Source organism: Kwoniella dejecticola, chromosome 1 (assembly GCF_000512565.2).
Source record: "Kwoniella dejecticola CBS 10117 chromosome 1, complete sequence".
Taxonomy (NCBI): domain Eukaryota; kingdom Fungi; phylum Basidiomycota; class Tremellomycetes; order Tremellales; family Cryptococcaceae; genus Kwoniella; species Kwoniella dejecticola.
In genome coordinates this window covers 1,838,553-1,852,233 of record NC_089301.1, presented here as the reverse complement: position 1 = coordinate 1,852,233, position 13,681 = coordinate 1,838,553, and the positions used below count along the sequence as shown (strand labels likewise).

The 13,681-nt window shown below is 49.0% G+C and overlaps 4 protein-coding genes across 4 annotated transcripts; 2 read left to right on the top strand and 2 right to left on the bottom strand.

Moving 5' to 3' along the window:
- Positions 1-68: 68 nt before the first annotated feature.
- Positions 69-1,982, bottom strand: I303_100691 (uncharacterized protein; the record flags this gene model as incomplete). The annotated part of the gene is made up of 10 exons (XM_018404066.1): positions 69-130; positions 190-250; positions 315-555; positions 618-711; positions 796-1,042; positions 1,109-1,213; positions 1,291-1,375; positions 1,435-1,642; positions 1,719-1,788; positions 1,878-1,982. 10 exons carry the CDS (start codon positions 1,980-1,982, stop codon positions 69-71), a joined length of 1,278 nt encoding a protein of 425 aa, XP_018266720.1.
- Positions 1,983-2,891: 909 nt separating this feature from the next.
- I303_100690 (uncharacterized protein) lies at positions 2,892-5,425 on the top strand (the record flags this gene model as incomplete). The annotated part of the gene is made up of 15 exons (XM_065968172.1): positions 2,892-3,094; positions 3,166-3,214; positions 3,271-3,290; positions 3,358-3,369; positions 3,448-3,532; positions 3,604-3,775; positions 3,860-3,910; positions 3,976-4,000; positions 4,062-4,083; positions 4,141-4,234; positions 4,292-4,619; positions 4,681-4,837; positions 4,910-4,991; positions 5,087-5,102; positions 5,176-5,425. The coding sequence occupies 15 exons, from the start codon at positions 2,892-2,894 to the stop codon at positions 5,423-5,425; spliced, it is 1,566 nt and encodes a 521-aa protein (XP_065824244.1).
- Positions 5,426-5,954: 529 nt separating this feature from the next.
- Positions 5,955-8,416, bottom strand: I303_100689 (uncharacterized protein; the record flags this gene model as incomplete). Its single annotated transcript, XM_065968171.1, has 8 exons — positions 5,955-6,490; positions 6,557-6,786; positions 6,858-7,057; positions 7,128-7,268; positions 7,329-7,619; positions 7,681-7,787; positions 7,843-7,966; positions 8,048-8,416. The coding sequence occupies 8 exons, from the start codon at positions 8,414-8,416 to the stop codon at positions 5,955-5,957; spliced, it is 1,998 nt and encodes a 665-aa protein (XP_065824243.1).
- Positions 8,417-10,083: 1,667 nt separating this feature from the next.
- Positions 10,084-13,037, top strand: I303_100688 (uncharacterized protein; the record flags this gene model as incomplete). Its single annotated transcript, XM_018404063.1, has 6 exons — positions 10,084-10,424; positions 10,500-10,719; positions 10,779-10,877; positions 10,948-11,100; positions 11,175-11,287; positions 11,348-13,037. 6 exons carry the CDS (start codon positions 10,084-10,086, stop codon positions 13,035-13,037), a joined length of 2,616 nt encoding a protein of 871 aa, XP_018266717.1.
- Positions 13,038-13,681: the final 644 nt, after the last annotated feature.

Sequence of the window (13,681 nt, the reverse complement as noted above, 5' to 3'; positions counted from 1 at the left end):
GCATACATGAATTGTGTCGTAAAGCTACATAGAATCGCGCGAGGCTCAATGAAACGACGGTCTCAACTTTACTTGCCCTGCTGAATCTTGAGCAGCTCGTTAGAGAATTCGACGAGGTAATAATCGGCGTCTGTGTCACCCGAGTAATCGATGAAAAATCCCTCATTTTTCGAAGATAGATATACTTACAGACTAGACCGTGGTCCATGAGCTTTCTGAGCGATTTCGGATTCCCCACAATTGTAGAGTGCTGGAAACGACAGTCAGCTTGGTGACCGTTCACACCGTCTGGGTGTGTTTCCAAGATTACTCACAGCCAGCAGAGCCTCCCATCCATCTGTCCCGAAGTCAACTTCTCCATTCTCCTTCAACGAAGCTGGGGGCGTCAGACATTCCCTAATAGTGTCTTGGACCAGCTTCACCGCTCGATTCAGGTATGCCTCTGCAGCAGCTTTGTCGGTGGGCCAGAGCAGCCTGTAGAGCCATAGCATGCCGACGGCTGTTATGCATCCCGCGGAAGCATCATATGGACAGGGTTTAGGTGCTCTGAAATCCCTACATATCCAACGAAGCGGATCAGCTCGAGCGCAGTGGGAACTTGGACGGAGAAGACATACCATTCGGGAACACCACTAGGGCCAAGGAGCGAGATAAAGACGTCCGTAAGCTTTCTAGCTGTATCTATAAAATCTTGTCTACCAGTCCGCAAAGCTAATCGAGTGATGCAGCTATGTCAGCGACGACTCCTATCCTCTCCACACCACTTGAGCGGGCGTAGCAGAAGCTGAAGCTCACCGCATTGACCATATCCGTATATAGCCCATGCTTGACCTCTCGACCAAACGCTCTCATCTGCATACCCTTGAGCAGTCCTGAGCTCGATAGGCAATCCAGTCTTCTGGTCGAAGTTCGCTACGTGATAAGTGGTATAATCCTTTCTCACGTGGGAGATGAGAGACTTTTCAGCTTGATGCGTAGCTACTTTCGCGTATCTTTGATCGCCTGTCAATTTCGTAGCCTCGTATAACAGGTCCAGGTTCATCTGAAATGCCTTTCTAGTCAGTCTGCGGTCTTCATGCTATTTGTCCCCAGGCAAGCTGTGACTCACCATGTTATCTATGATGACTAGGTAATGTTGGTCTTTCTTTTCTTCCGTATAATTATGTCCATCTTCGACAAACGTCATGTGATCCCAACTTCTAATACACCCAGCCTGTCATAACAATCTTCAGCATACGGCGAATGGCAGGAATAGGGCTGAGGTATGGTCGGTTGGACGATGTCACTTACATTTGGATTATATCGATCCACTAGACTCTCAGCAGCATCAATCAAGACCTTCTTAGCTTCTTCGTCGCCCGTCATAGCGTAGTCTCTATGCATCTGGGTCAGACTCAATCAATAGGACTGAAATTTGCCGGAAGGATCACTCACTTTCCGTAAGAAAGCTGGAATCGGAATCCCTGATCATGGTTCGGACTCGGCCTAGCTTGATACTTGAAATCGGCTTGCCATCGTCTCGCCAATCTGATCAGTTCCTCCTTGTTGAAGTGAGGGTCGATGGAAGAGGGGTCGAGGTCGGCTCGTTCGGCAAGAAGCCAGAGTGTGCCGGGGAAGAAACCTTGTGTCCAAGCGGTAGCGTCTATAAAGTGAACAAACAGCTCACTCAGCTTTCAGCCCTGTCATGAAAAGAGACTGTGTAAGGAAGGATGATTGACTCTTTGAGCAATGATAGCTGTTAGGTCCACCAGGGGTTGTATATTCTGGTGTTCGGCTCGGAGGGGCACCCTATCATGACGCGTCAGATCAGCTTCAATACATCGCGACACATCCGATTCGCATGTCCTTCAAGAAACAAGATCAGGATGAGGGCTCACATTTGGATCTGTGTCGTACTTCTTAGCTACTCCTACGACTTTGACTGACAAGGCAGGGTCGTACAGCTCTTTGACGGCTGATGTGAGGTCGGAAGTAGTGGTCATCTTGATGTTGTGTGTTGATCTTGGGTTTTCAGTGAAGCTATGTGTGAGATACTGGGAGTGAGTGGACTTCATATATTACCTACTTGAGCAGCAGCATACACAAGACATAGTAATCTAGCAATATGATCGACCCAAGTCGGATAAATGTGCCTTTCTGCGGTCAATAGGTGTACTGAAGTACCGGCCCGAACCGGTCATCTGCGAAGAACGTTTGGCCTTTGTCCGCCTTCGGACTCAAACAACTTCTTCGGATTTGGCCTCAAGGACATACGCAGCCGCATGTCGTCAATCTTAGAGTGCTAGCCAGAACACGCAGAGGAATTAGTTAAAATCCGTTATGGAAGTCAGTCGGCCGTATCCGGCCCGAGGAATGTCAATCAGCTGATCGTCGACTCTTGCGTCATCTTCTAGCGCCATATATGGAGTTTGACACTGAACGCATCAGATTCCGCGTTTCATGTTGCTCTCGTCCTTTCTCATCGGTGTGAACTTTCTCCGGACTGATGAATTAGCACTAGTCCGTTTTCTTTGCAGTTGGGAAATGTTCTTCAGTAGGGTGATCTGGAGGTAGCGGGGCAGAGCAAGATCTCGAGCGGGGAAAAGCGGGGTGAGCGGGACTCCCACGCTCAGTACTGTAGTGCCAAGAAGAAGAATTAGCGTCAAATACTGACTGAACTGAACAAGCTGTATCCGCTCTTGGTCTGGTCGCGCAGGAGGAAGCGACGCCCTGCAAGTCCCGAAGGGCCATGATGCTGCTGCTGCCAAGGTACTGACGTCCGGCCCGCTCCATGTCATTCAATCCGTGTTTCCACATGTTGACTGAGAAGGATAAATACTTGAGCTGTTGAACCACCTACTTTTGATCCTGGTTGCAGCCGGAATAGTACCAACACAACCAATTCAGAAACAATGGCAAAGAAGGAAGACATCGCACCGAGCTCTGAGCATTTCGAGGTAGCTCCCGAGCATGAGGCTTACCATGATGTGGACGCCATCAAAGCCGATAGAGATCGACATCAGGTAGCTGACGACGAAGCTCGAAACTATGTCAACCCGGATCTGGTTATCACTGAGGAAGAGAGCAGACGGATGAGACGCAAGATCCATCGGCGGTGAGTAGATCAATGTTGCCTGATAACGATAGGGAGAATTGATTGTTCTCTTCTGGCCAATCTTACGTTAGCGTGTTACCCTTGATGTGTTTGGCGTATATCACGCAAGCTATGGACAAGGTGAGCCTGCCGCATCGAATCTAATAAGTCTCGACTGAAGAAAACCACCTTCGAAGGGTACTCTTGGTCCAGCATCGTGAGTACTTCCAGTCGACAAAGACATAGCATGGTCGCTGACGAAGACTTGTGTTCCTCCACGATAGGATCATGGGATGGTGAGTTCGGTCATAATCATGATCAGGGATTCGGAATCCGCTTTTTCTAACCCAGGCTCACTATTGGGTGAATAACAGGATCCAGGATGTCAACGCTGCAGGCAATGACTACGCTTTGACAAGTACCTTATTGTGGTGCGGTATCATCGTTGGAGAACCAATTGTGAGCCTTATCCATGGTCCTTCAGAAGTCAATGTTGCGCTAACAGTACGATACGTGGCACGCACATCAAGGCGAACCAATTGGTCAGAAGGTTCCCGCTAGGAAAATTGCTAGGCTCAGCAATGATCGTTTGGTCCGGTCTCTTGATGGGATTGACGTTCTCCCTTTCCATTCCGCCCGTCTTTGCCATCCGATTCTTACTAGGTTTCTTCGAGAGTCTTTTCGGTCCAGTCCTCCTTTCCAGTAAGTCTTTTGTATGTCATTTATTGTCGTCTTGACAATTCGAAGGGATGTACTGGCGGCCGGCTGCTAACGAGCGCATGATAGTTACCGTGCAATGGTATCTGAAGGATGAACAACCTTTCGTCAGCTCTGTCTGTGAGTGCCCTGCGCAATTGCCACCGTAAGAGTCGGATGACACTGATATAATATCCGGCTGATAGGGCAAAGTATGCTCGGAGCTTCTCAGTGAGTTCAGTCTAGAGTCCTTCGAGAGGCTGTACATTCAAGCTGAACGATCGATTGGTAGAGCCGTCATGTCGCTCTTCGGCGTGGGTGATGTTGACCACTGTAAATGAGGGCTGCACCAGGCTAATCAGTTTCTACAGTACGCCTTTTACCACTTGTCCGGCAAAAGAGGCGGTCTTCACGGTTGGCAATGGATGACGATGACTGTGTCCCTTTTCTCTTTCTGCTCAGCAGGTGAATACAATGAGAGTCCCAAGCCTCATCCATAGGTGCTGACAATTGTGTTTGTAGTAATCACATTCTGTTTTCTGCCTGACTCGCCGACTCGTGCTCGCTGGCTCACAGAAGAGGAGAAATCCCGATACGTCGAAAGAGTACGGTCGAACAACCAAGGTATCAAGCACAAAGAGTTCAAAACCGCTCAAATCTGGGAAGCGATCCGAGATCCGTACACCTACTTATTGTTCCTCTTGGCATTCTGTAACACCCTGGTAGTTGGAGGGATCAACACCTTCAATGCGATCCTGATCAATCAGGCATTCGGATTCAGTGTTCTCGATAGTCAATTGTTATCGATTCCTTTGGGAGCGATGGTCGTAGTCACCTATTTCCTACAGGCGTAAGCCGTCGCCTCTCAAGCTACGAATAAATTCGACACGAGCTGACCTGAAGACTCACAGCTATCTCGTTACGAAGACCAAGCAGACTCTGTTGGTTATGATTGGTACTGTCATCCCCAATATCATTGGCACGATCCTACTAATTACGATTGCTCCCACCAACAAGACAAGGGGAGTCTTGATCTTTGCGTTTTACTTGATGCAATTTTTCCAATCTGTGCGTGATCATAACCCCCACTTCGTTTCATGAGGAGGCGGAGCACGCTGAGCGTTTTCCACACTCACTCAGTGCAACCCCTCAATCTTCTTGATGTTATCCAGAAACTCTGCTGGACAGACTAAGAAGTCATTCACGTACGCTACGACCTATAGTGAGTATTGCAGCACCCCTCCACTTCGGGCTGAAACCAATATCATGTATTGCATGCTGGGGACCTCTGCTGATTATCCGTGTTTCTTGATATAGTCGCCTGGGCGGGAGGGTAAGCTTTCAAGTAACCGTTGATTGTCTCATGAAGAATCGAGAACGCTCGCTGACATGACACATTTGTATAGAAATGCCATTGCCTCCCAGATCTTCCAGAACAAATGGGCGAAAAGATACCTTCCATCCTTGTATATTCACCTGGGACTATACGGCGCCTTTATAACGGTCTGCATCGTCACTCGGATTCTACTTGTGCGACGTAACCACAAGAAGATCGCCGCGCAAACTGCGGAAGACGGCACAGAGGTCAATAGGAATGCTAGAGCGTTCGAAGATCTCACCGATATCGAAAATCCAGATTTCAGATATTCCATCTGATTTATTTGCCATAGATCGAGGGGGTTGAGGCATGTCAAGGAGAGGGGAAAGGGAGAAAGTGTTAAGCCCCATATTTCCTGGCAGATAGTGTAGGTTTCCCTTCAACAGGCTGTTCAGTAGATAATTTGTATCATATCCGATTGAAAACGAAATGGAAAGGATCTGATAATATGCAACATGTATACAGTATCATCGAGAGCTCAACACATGATTGCGTTCAGCATAATGGCGGGGAATCCTGATCTGTCATTCTGCACCTTGCCACGCCGATGACCGGATCAACAACAGAACTCTGGCTTACGGTATAGTTTGATCGCACTGTGCTCGCGATTGAGCCAAAATTTCATCGCAAGCAGCAGAACACTCCAGATCAATTGTCCGGATCAAGGATGATCGGATCTGACAACTTCTTTGATAAGAATACGCTGCAAGTCGTGGAGGTACATGCTGAATCGATGCATCCTGAAGCTGAATCGATGCATCCTGAAGCAAACCGACCTCTTGTCCGACGACATGAAGATTGAAGCTACTAAGCTATACCCAGATCCTTCTTTAGTTCTTCGATTCTCTTATATCCCTGCTGAGCATCTTTCCAACCCTGCAACCAGCCCTTCGTGCCTAATCCCTCTTCTTCCGTGAAAGGCACAGCGAATACTCTGGTAGCTACCCATTTTTCTGTTTCACCAGCTTTCAGCTCATAAAATATAGTGGGTAAGACCGTTCTTGGGCTGATCAAGTTGGTATTTCCATCTGTATCCTCCACACTGCCTCTTCCACCTTGAGAGGGTAAGAGGTCGATTACTCCTGATACCCCTTTCCTAGATACTGCCACTGCGGAGTGATCGGTCGACGTTCGTCCGGCCACGCCCTCCTCCGGCGAGTCCTTCACTAGGATTCGTCTCTCCGATCCTAGTGGTCCGAACACTGAATGAATCGCGAAACCCGAATCTGCCAATTTCAAATCACGCTTGAATCCCTCCGTGATCTTCAGATGGTGGACTCTCGTATGGTATGGCGTTGAATTTGCAGAAGGTGGAATAAGCCAAGTGATGATCTCGACCTCAGCTACAAAAGTCGTTCTCAATGAGCTGCGCTTCTGTATATTCAAACATGTGCAGCTCTCACACTCACGCCAAGGAGACCAGCGAGCTTTCAGTACGCCTTGATCGCTGATTCCAATATGTTCCACCTTGAAAGGCACCTTCCATCTCACGCCGCCGTCATCAGACAAGGCCAAGACCGAATCAGGGGCATGTTGTTGGAAGGTCAATGCTCCGGTGGGTACGGAGAAACCGAATGCAGAAGAATAGGCAAACTTGTTGTACTTCTCAGCGGTTTGGCGCAAGGGGAAAGCGACGTTGCTATTTGGGCAGAATGCTCGCGTCAGCTTTCGTTTCCTAGGTGATGCAGTGCGTGAAGTTGCGATACTTGCGTTCCGCCATTCAAGAGGTAGGTGTGCCCTGCAGCATGAGTATACACTTGCATCCAGGGCTTGACAACAGAGAAGGACTTCTGGAGTAGCTCGGCAGGGTAAGGTTCTTCCTTTGCGGACCAGAAGGGGTGGGACTGCGGAAGAGCGAGAACGAAGAACGACTTTAGTGCCCAGTAAGGGGACTGTGGGGAGTTGTAATCCTACAATCGGACAAGATGTCAATCAAATTTCCCAATGTATCGGCCTACGATTAAAAAGACTCTGGCTTACCTCGCTCATGAACAAAGAGGGGTATGCCCAGCCAATTGTCAACGATCCATCCCGATTTAACACTTCGGGCTTCTGGGTAAACCACCGGACATTGCGCAGAATGAGACCCTTGATGACTCCCCATGTGTATGGTTCGGGCAACTACGATACTTGTGATCAACCTTTGAGGCCAGTCGTACAGATAATCATAATGGAGCTCACCTCGAGGTTATCGTAAGCCACCGCTGCCCAGAACGCACTGGCAGCGAACCTATACGTCATGCTTCTGCCGAAAGGGATAGCTGCTCCATCCGGAGCGAAGAGATTGATCACATAAGGCACGTTCGCTCTGGCTCTGAGACGGTATTTCTCGGCTCGCTCAGGATCCGCTAACTTAGGTGAGCGAGAGGTGATCGATGCATACAATAACGAGTAGAAAGGGATAGCGAAGGATGTTGCGTAGTAGTCATAGGCACCCACGCCTGAAGATTGAGGGAAGTCCGATGGGAATCCCTAGAAAGCCGTAAGAGATTGTCAGATGCAGATTCGAAGTCCTGTAAATCAGGCTGCTTACATGAGGACCGTAAAATGACTCAATGTATTCCAGCTCATCATCGATAGACTTCTGGTCATACTCGGCGTCGACTGACTTCAAGCCCAGATTCACCAAGACCCGGAAGACTGCAACCTTCGTCAACGTCCAAAGCTCAGGATACGTCTTGGATTGATCACTTACATCGCCAGTTGTTTGTGGGGAAGATCTTCCCATTGCACTGCAATAACCAGCTGTTGACCCTTTTCTTAGCTTCCGCACATAGTGGATCCCAGAACACCTGAGGTGCAATTGCCAGTGAGATACCCTATGGAAGTCGGACTCAGGTCAGTGTGTTCACTTTCGTGGTCGCTTCAAGCGTACATGTGACTTGAAAGCTTATACGCACGATAGCAGCCATTTCAACGAACCTCTGATCAGGCTGTTCATGATCCCCCCAATACTCATCCGGTCTACTCTTGTCCGTGCCGGCATTCAGACCCTCTCTCCACTTCTTGCCTAGGTCTTTCACCAGGGGATGATCCGGATCAGCTGATAGAAGGGGTGCTAAGCCCCACAAGGCTCTAGCGTAGCCCTCCATCTCGGCGGCTACAGAGTCGAAATGCGTGCCGGTGTTACCCAGTGTCACCCTTGCGCCTCCCTCTGACTGAGCCTCGGTTAGAGGCTTGAGCATGTCCGATAAGAGCTGGATGAGATCATCGCGGCTTTCTACCGGGTTGGAAGTGATAGCTGATACTTGCGGGGTAAGTCTGGGCATGTCGTCTGAGATGGCAACAGAGCTTCGCTGCGATTATCGATTACAAGGATCTATCCAGTCTGCTCTTTGGATTGCTACATGACAATCTTGTCTGGACAGGTTATAAGGATACAAACAGGACGTCTACGATGAGATCATCCGCAGAAGTGCTCGTGAACTTGGCATCTGTTCGGCCCGGTAACTGACAACGACGTTCGAAAGCGCTAAGAGGATGTGAGGTTGATCATGTGATGAGAAACCGGGGCCGATCATGCCGTGACTTCGCTCATCTCCGATCGGATTATCTGATTCGGACTTGACTTGTCTATTCCACTGGTCAGAAAGCGAAGGCTGCGTAGTCTACGTCGTGCATGTAGGCATGTACATGTGGACTCGGGACCACGTAGACTACGGAAAGGGCTGTAGGGAAGAACGCATCAGAGTCGACGATGCGCCAGTAATACGACACGAGCGGTCCGACCGGTTTAAGACCTATACCAAGAAGAAGAGATGAGGAAGATACCTCCGAGAACCCTCTCAGGCTGGTTCGCATCAGCGGCAGGAAGAGTCCGCCTCAGAATACTCAGCTCAGCTTCGACTTTTCTCCGCTCTGTAGACGAATGAGATTGAGGTCATCTGGTGACAGTGGGCTCGCAATAACACGGACAAAGACCTTCCAGACAAGCAGCACTATGAGTCACCATGTGTCCGTGCTTCAGAGAATGTTCGATCAATCAGCAATGAGCGGAATTCGCAGAGTCATTTGTGTCTTTCTTCTTTGCGCCTTTGTTGCCGAACGGCCTGAACATCATGTGTAGCTGTCCGTCAATTCTTGGCGTGCTGCCCACCGTCTGATGTGGTTGTATTGTCATTGGCTGGTCTTTCTATGCGGCGGTAGTCTGCTATCGAGTGGTATCGCAAAGCGCGGCAACAAGCGACCACAAGGCGAGGTAGAAGCCTGTCACCACTACATGAACCGTTTCCTGCACGAAGTATGGTATCTCCTTAAGCCTTGTAATGCATGTTTTCATCTTCAACGGTCAAGCCAGCAACATGAACGATGAAATATTGAGCTATCAAGAGGATAAGTCACGTGCCGTCGGTAAGCACGCGCCTGACACGCGGATAGTGAGCGGTTTGGGCGACTGATGATGTTGTTGAAGTGGGTAGCCAAACGGCAGGAATGGTACATCGCATGTCTGCATGTCTGCATAGACGACAATCTCAGGATCATAAAAGCACAAACAATAAACTCAGCGCACCCACACACCGGCAAACGGCAAGCCAAAGCACCCTTGAAGGCAGTGGCGAGGCAAAAAAGTCGTGGTAATCTGTCACATCACACGCATCACCATCAACTCGAATCTCGTTGTTCATCAACTTACCACTTGTGCGATATTAAGGTGTCAATACCAGGATTACCATAAAAAAGACAAGAGCATTCCACTAGGTCGTGCAAGAGGCGACTTACAAACTATATCTACTCTCTCATCAAATCGTAAGAGTGAACGTACAGAACACGCAAGTCTATCTAAACACGACTAAAGAACCAGATCTTCTCAGAAACCCTACCTCGTTGCGACCTAGAGTGAAGCTCTCGTTGAAAATCGCAAAACGACTTATTCTGGAACTTTGAATCCATCAGTATCATCTCATCCTCATTCCAAAGAATATATCATCCTGGCAAGATGAGTACGATACCCATTCCTCTGCCTTTCGAGAAAGGTAGGGATTTACCGCCTCATCTCACTTCCTCAAACCAGTATTACGATTCATCTTCGTCTCCGTCTGCTTCCTCTTCTTCGACTCCTATACCTCACAACCCTGCTTTACTACCATCAAAGCTACAACAGCCCCTTCTAAGTGGGGAAGACCAAGAAGATCCTTCAGCCGGGCAGGAGGACGAAGAGAACATATTTCGGGATATGAGCTGGGAAGAGATACTGGAAGACCTCAATGCTAGGTTCTTGATCAACCTGCCGAGGGAAGAGATGAGCTTGGTCAGGGTATATTGGCAAGCTGAACAAGCGTAAGCTCGCACAACATCACATCAGCTTTCCAGCCTGATCGACCGGTGTGAGCTGATAATATTGATTTTGCTTAGCCATTGGTTTTATGAAGATTACCTTAGACCGCTCAACCCCCTTCTCCCGTCTCTAAGTCAACGTAACTTTACACGCGTAATCATCGAATCGTCTCCGCTTTATGCATCGCTTATGGCTCAAGGAGGTGTGGACTATGATCAGGTCTGGGAAGAATACTGTAGCTATAAGCGGATGGTGCCTTGTTGCGGTGGGATCTTGATCAACAAGGACGGGGACAAAGTGAGTTCAGCTGGTTGGGAATCGGGATTACTATAGCTGAGGGACGTGGTGTGAATCAGTGCTTGATGGTGCGAGGATTCAAATCGAACGCAGGTTGGAGTTTCCCGAGGGGCAAGATAAATCTTGAGGAATCGGAAGTCGCTTGTGCTGTCCGAGAGGTAAGCTATCAACACCAATCGTGCAAGTCAAGATGTGTGCAGCTTATGACTATGATCATCAACATCACAGGTCGAAGAAGAAACTGGATTTGACTTGACTGGACTGATACATGAACCTGACAAAATAAAGACGCATATTAACGCTCAAGAAGTGACTATGTTTATAGTCAAGGGTATTGACGAGAATACAGTGTTTGAAACGCAGACGAGGAACGAAATAGGGGTAAGCATTGTCGCTGATCATGGTGAAAACATCGAGCTGACGGACTCGTGTGTCGATGTCGATGTGGCTGACAGGCTATCGACTGGGTCAAATTATCGGACTTGCCTACTTGGATCAACAAACGTGGACCTAAAAGGACAGGAGGAAATGGCCAAAAGAAGTTTTACAATGTAACCCCCTTTGTCACGTAAGTCTGGCCTATCTTCGTGGGCATCTTGACCGGACTATGCTGATTTGTCGTGCATAGTCCTCTCAAACATTGGCTCAAAGAACATGGCATTGACCCATATATGAAACCCAAGAAGAAGGGTCCTTCTCACAACAACACCTATCGTGATCTTCAGCCCTACCAATTTGATTCACCATCGCCTCAACCAGCATCACCTATCCCATCACGAGGCTCATCTACTCTCGATGCTATGTTCGCTCGATTCCTGCATAAACAGGAGGAAGAGCTAGCTGCTCCTAATCAGCAGGCAGTTGTAGGGAGTGATGCTAAGGCTGGTCTAGAAAGGTTGTTCGGCAATCTCAATGTTTTAAAGGAGGAGGAGGAGGAATCGCTACATCACAGGACCGAGGCGGGCTTGACTGATCAAGAGAGATACAAGAAGGAAGATAGTGATCTGGCGAGACTGTTGGGAGGAATTGGTATAGCTCAAACTCCCGCTCCCGAACCTCCTAAACCTGCACCCTCAACCCAGAAGCAGAGCCACTTGTTGTCACTGCTTAATGCTCGCCCTTCTGCATCGTCAGCCCAACCTCCCGCCAGTCCCGTAAAGCCTCATCAAGTGAGACTGCTATCCGTCATCTCTCCCCAAGCGCCTAGCGCTCAGATCACGCCAACCCCTGCCAAGCCTATGTCGTTGCCTACCTCGCCTTGCCCCGCCAGTACAAGCGATGATGCCGAAGAAACACAGAGACAAGCTAAAGCTAGAGCGTTGCTGGACATGACCATCGCCGGTATCGGTATAGACGTACCTGCCAATTCGACTCATCAGATGGATACCCTCAGCTCCTCTCATTCCGCTTTCCTCCCCCCACTACCGCAACCCTCTTCTCGAGGTACCGGTAGTACCAGCGGCACAAGCGGAAGTACAAGTCTGACCAGGATCACACCTCCGACGACTCAAGCCAACATGCCACCGCTGCATCAGCCTCCGCCTTCTACTTACACAAATAATCAAGGTTACCGACCGAACACTCAACCACCCCTCGGTGGATATACCGCACCTCGACCGCCGACTGGACCGATGAACCCGGCTCAGAACGTATATGGCAGCCCGAATCGATCCGCACAACCGCCTCCCCCGCCACACGAACCTTCGAGTCGCACCGGCAGCGGTCCCGAGTATCCGTACAGCGGCAATACCAATTCCGGCTATATGGCAAATGGCCCGAATGCACATCAACCCAATGCTAATGCTATCCCAGCAATGGTGCAAAATCGCCCACCAGCCATGGGACCAGGTTTTAGCAACGTGCAGAATAGTTCAGGATTTCGACCCACTTCCAATCCTTTGCCTCCTCCTGGCACTTACGGCAATTATGGTAACAATGGGCCCCACCCACCACACCATCACTTACCTCCTTCTGGTCTTCAAGGCGGATTTGTACATCCCCCACCTCACAATCTCAGCGTTAATGTTAATCAACCTTATCAACCTCGACCACCCAATTCGATGGGCGTGAACATGCCTCCTGGAGCTACGTATCACCAGCATCAACAGCAAAATTTCCCGCCAAATTCAAATGTACCGCCTCAACATGCTGTTCCTGCTTACAACACTCAACGAGGTAGTCCGCCCAGATTCTCACATGTGAATAACCCGAACCCGAATCCCAATCCGAACGTCTTCCATCCTGTGCCTAGACCGCCCCAGGGTCAAGGTGCAGCGCTGTTGGCTATGATCAATGGGAACAACCAGCAGGGCAGGTGATGGTGATATGCTGGCGGATGTTTGACATCTCATAGGTGACATATAGTCATGTTTGACTGTTTAATCAATGATCAGTGATTGCCCTGTGCTGAATTGTCCAAGTTGATCAGGGCTCTGAACGGTCTCATGATGCTTTGAAGGGGAGCAAGCCTGCATCAATGCTGTATATACATGAACATGTAGTGCGTAAATCTTGGGTGTTATGTCTGACAGAGCAGATACGAGTATCGCTTGATCGGTATGCATTGGCATGAGAATGCTCTCTCTCTTCATGTTAAGAGCGCCACCAAACCTGATGACGCGTGTTACGAGTAGTTGGTGTTTTGACGCATTAATTGCATAGACATCGAGTGGGACGACACGTGCGTCGGCAGCGGCGATGCCCGCATGCGTTGTATGGTGAGAAGACACTCGTAGGCTGTGGTTGTTTTGTTATTTATTATTGATTTTTCAATTCTATCAACCGTGCGTAACGATCCGATCCGATTTCATTTCGTTCTCTGCCTTCAATCTTTATTTATCATATACCTTGATTGCATTCGCCTTTATACTTCTTCATCTTGTTGTGCAAGATCATTGATTGACCCTTGACCTTCTTCACTTACTCATACATACCATCCACCTCAGATCAATACATATAATCC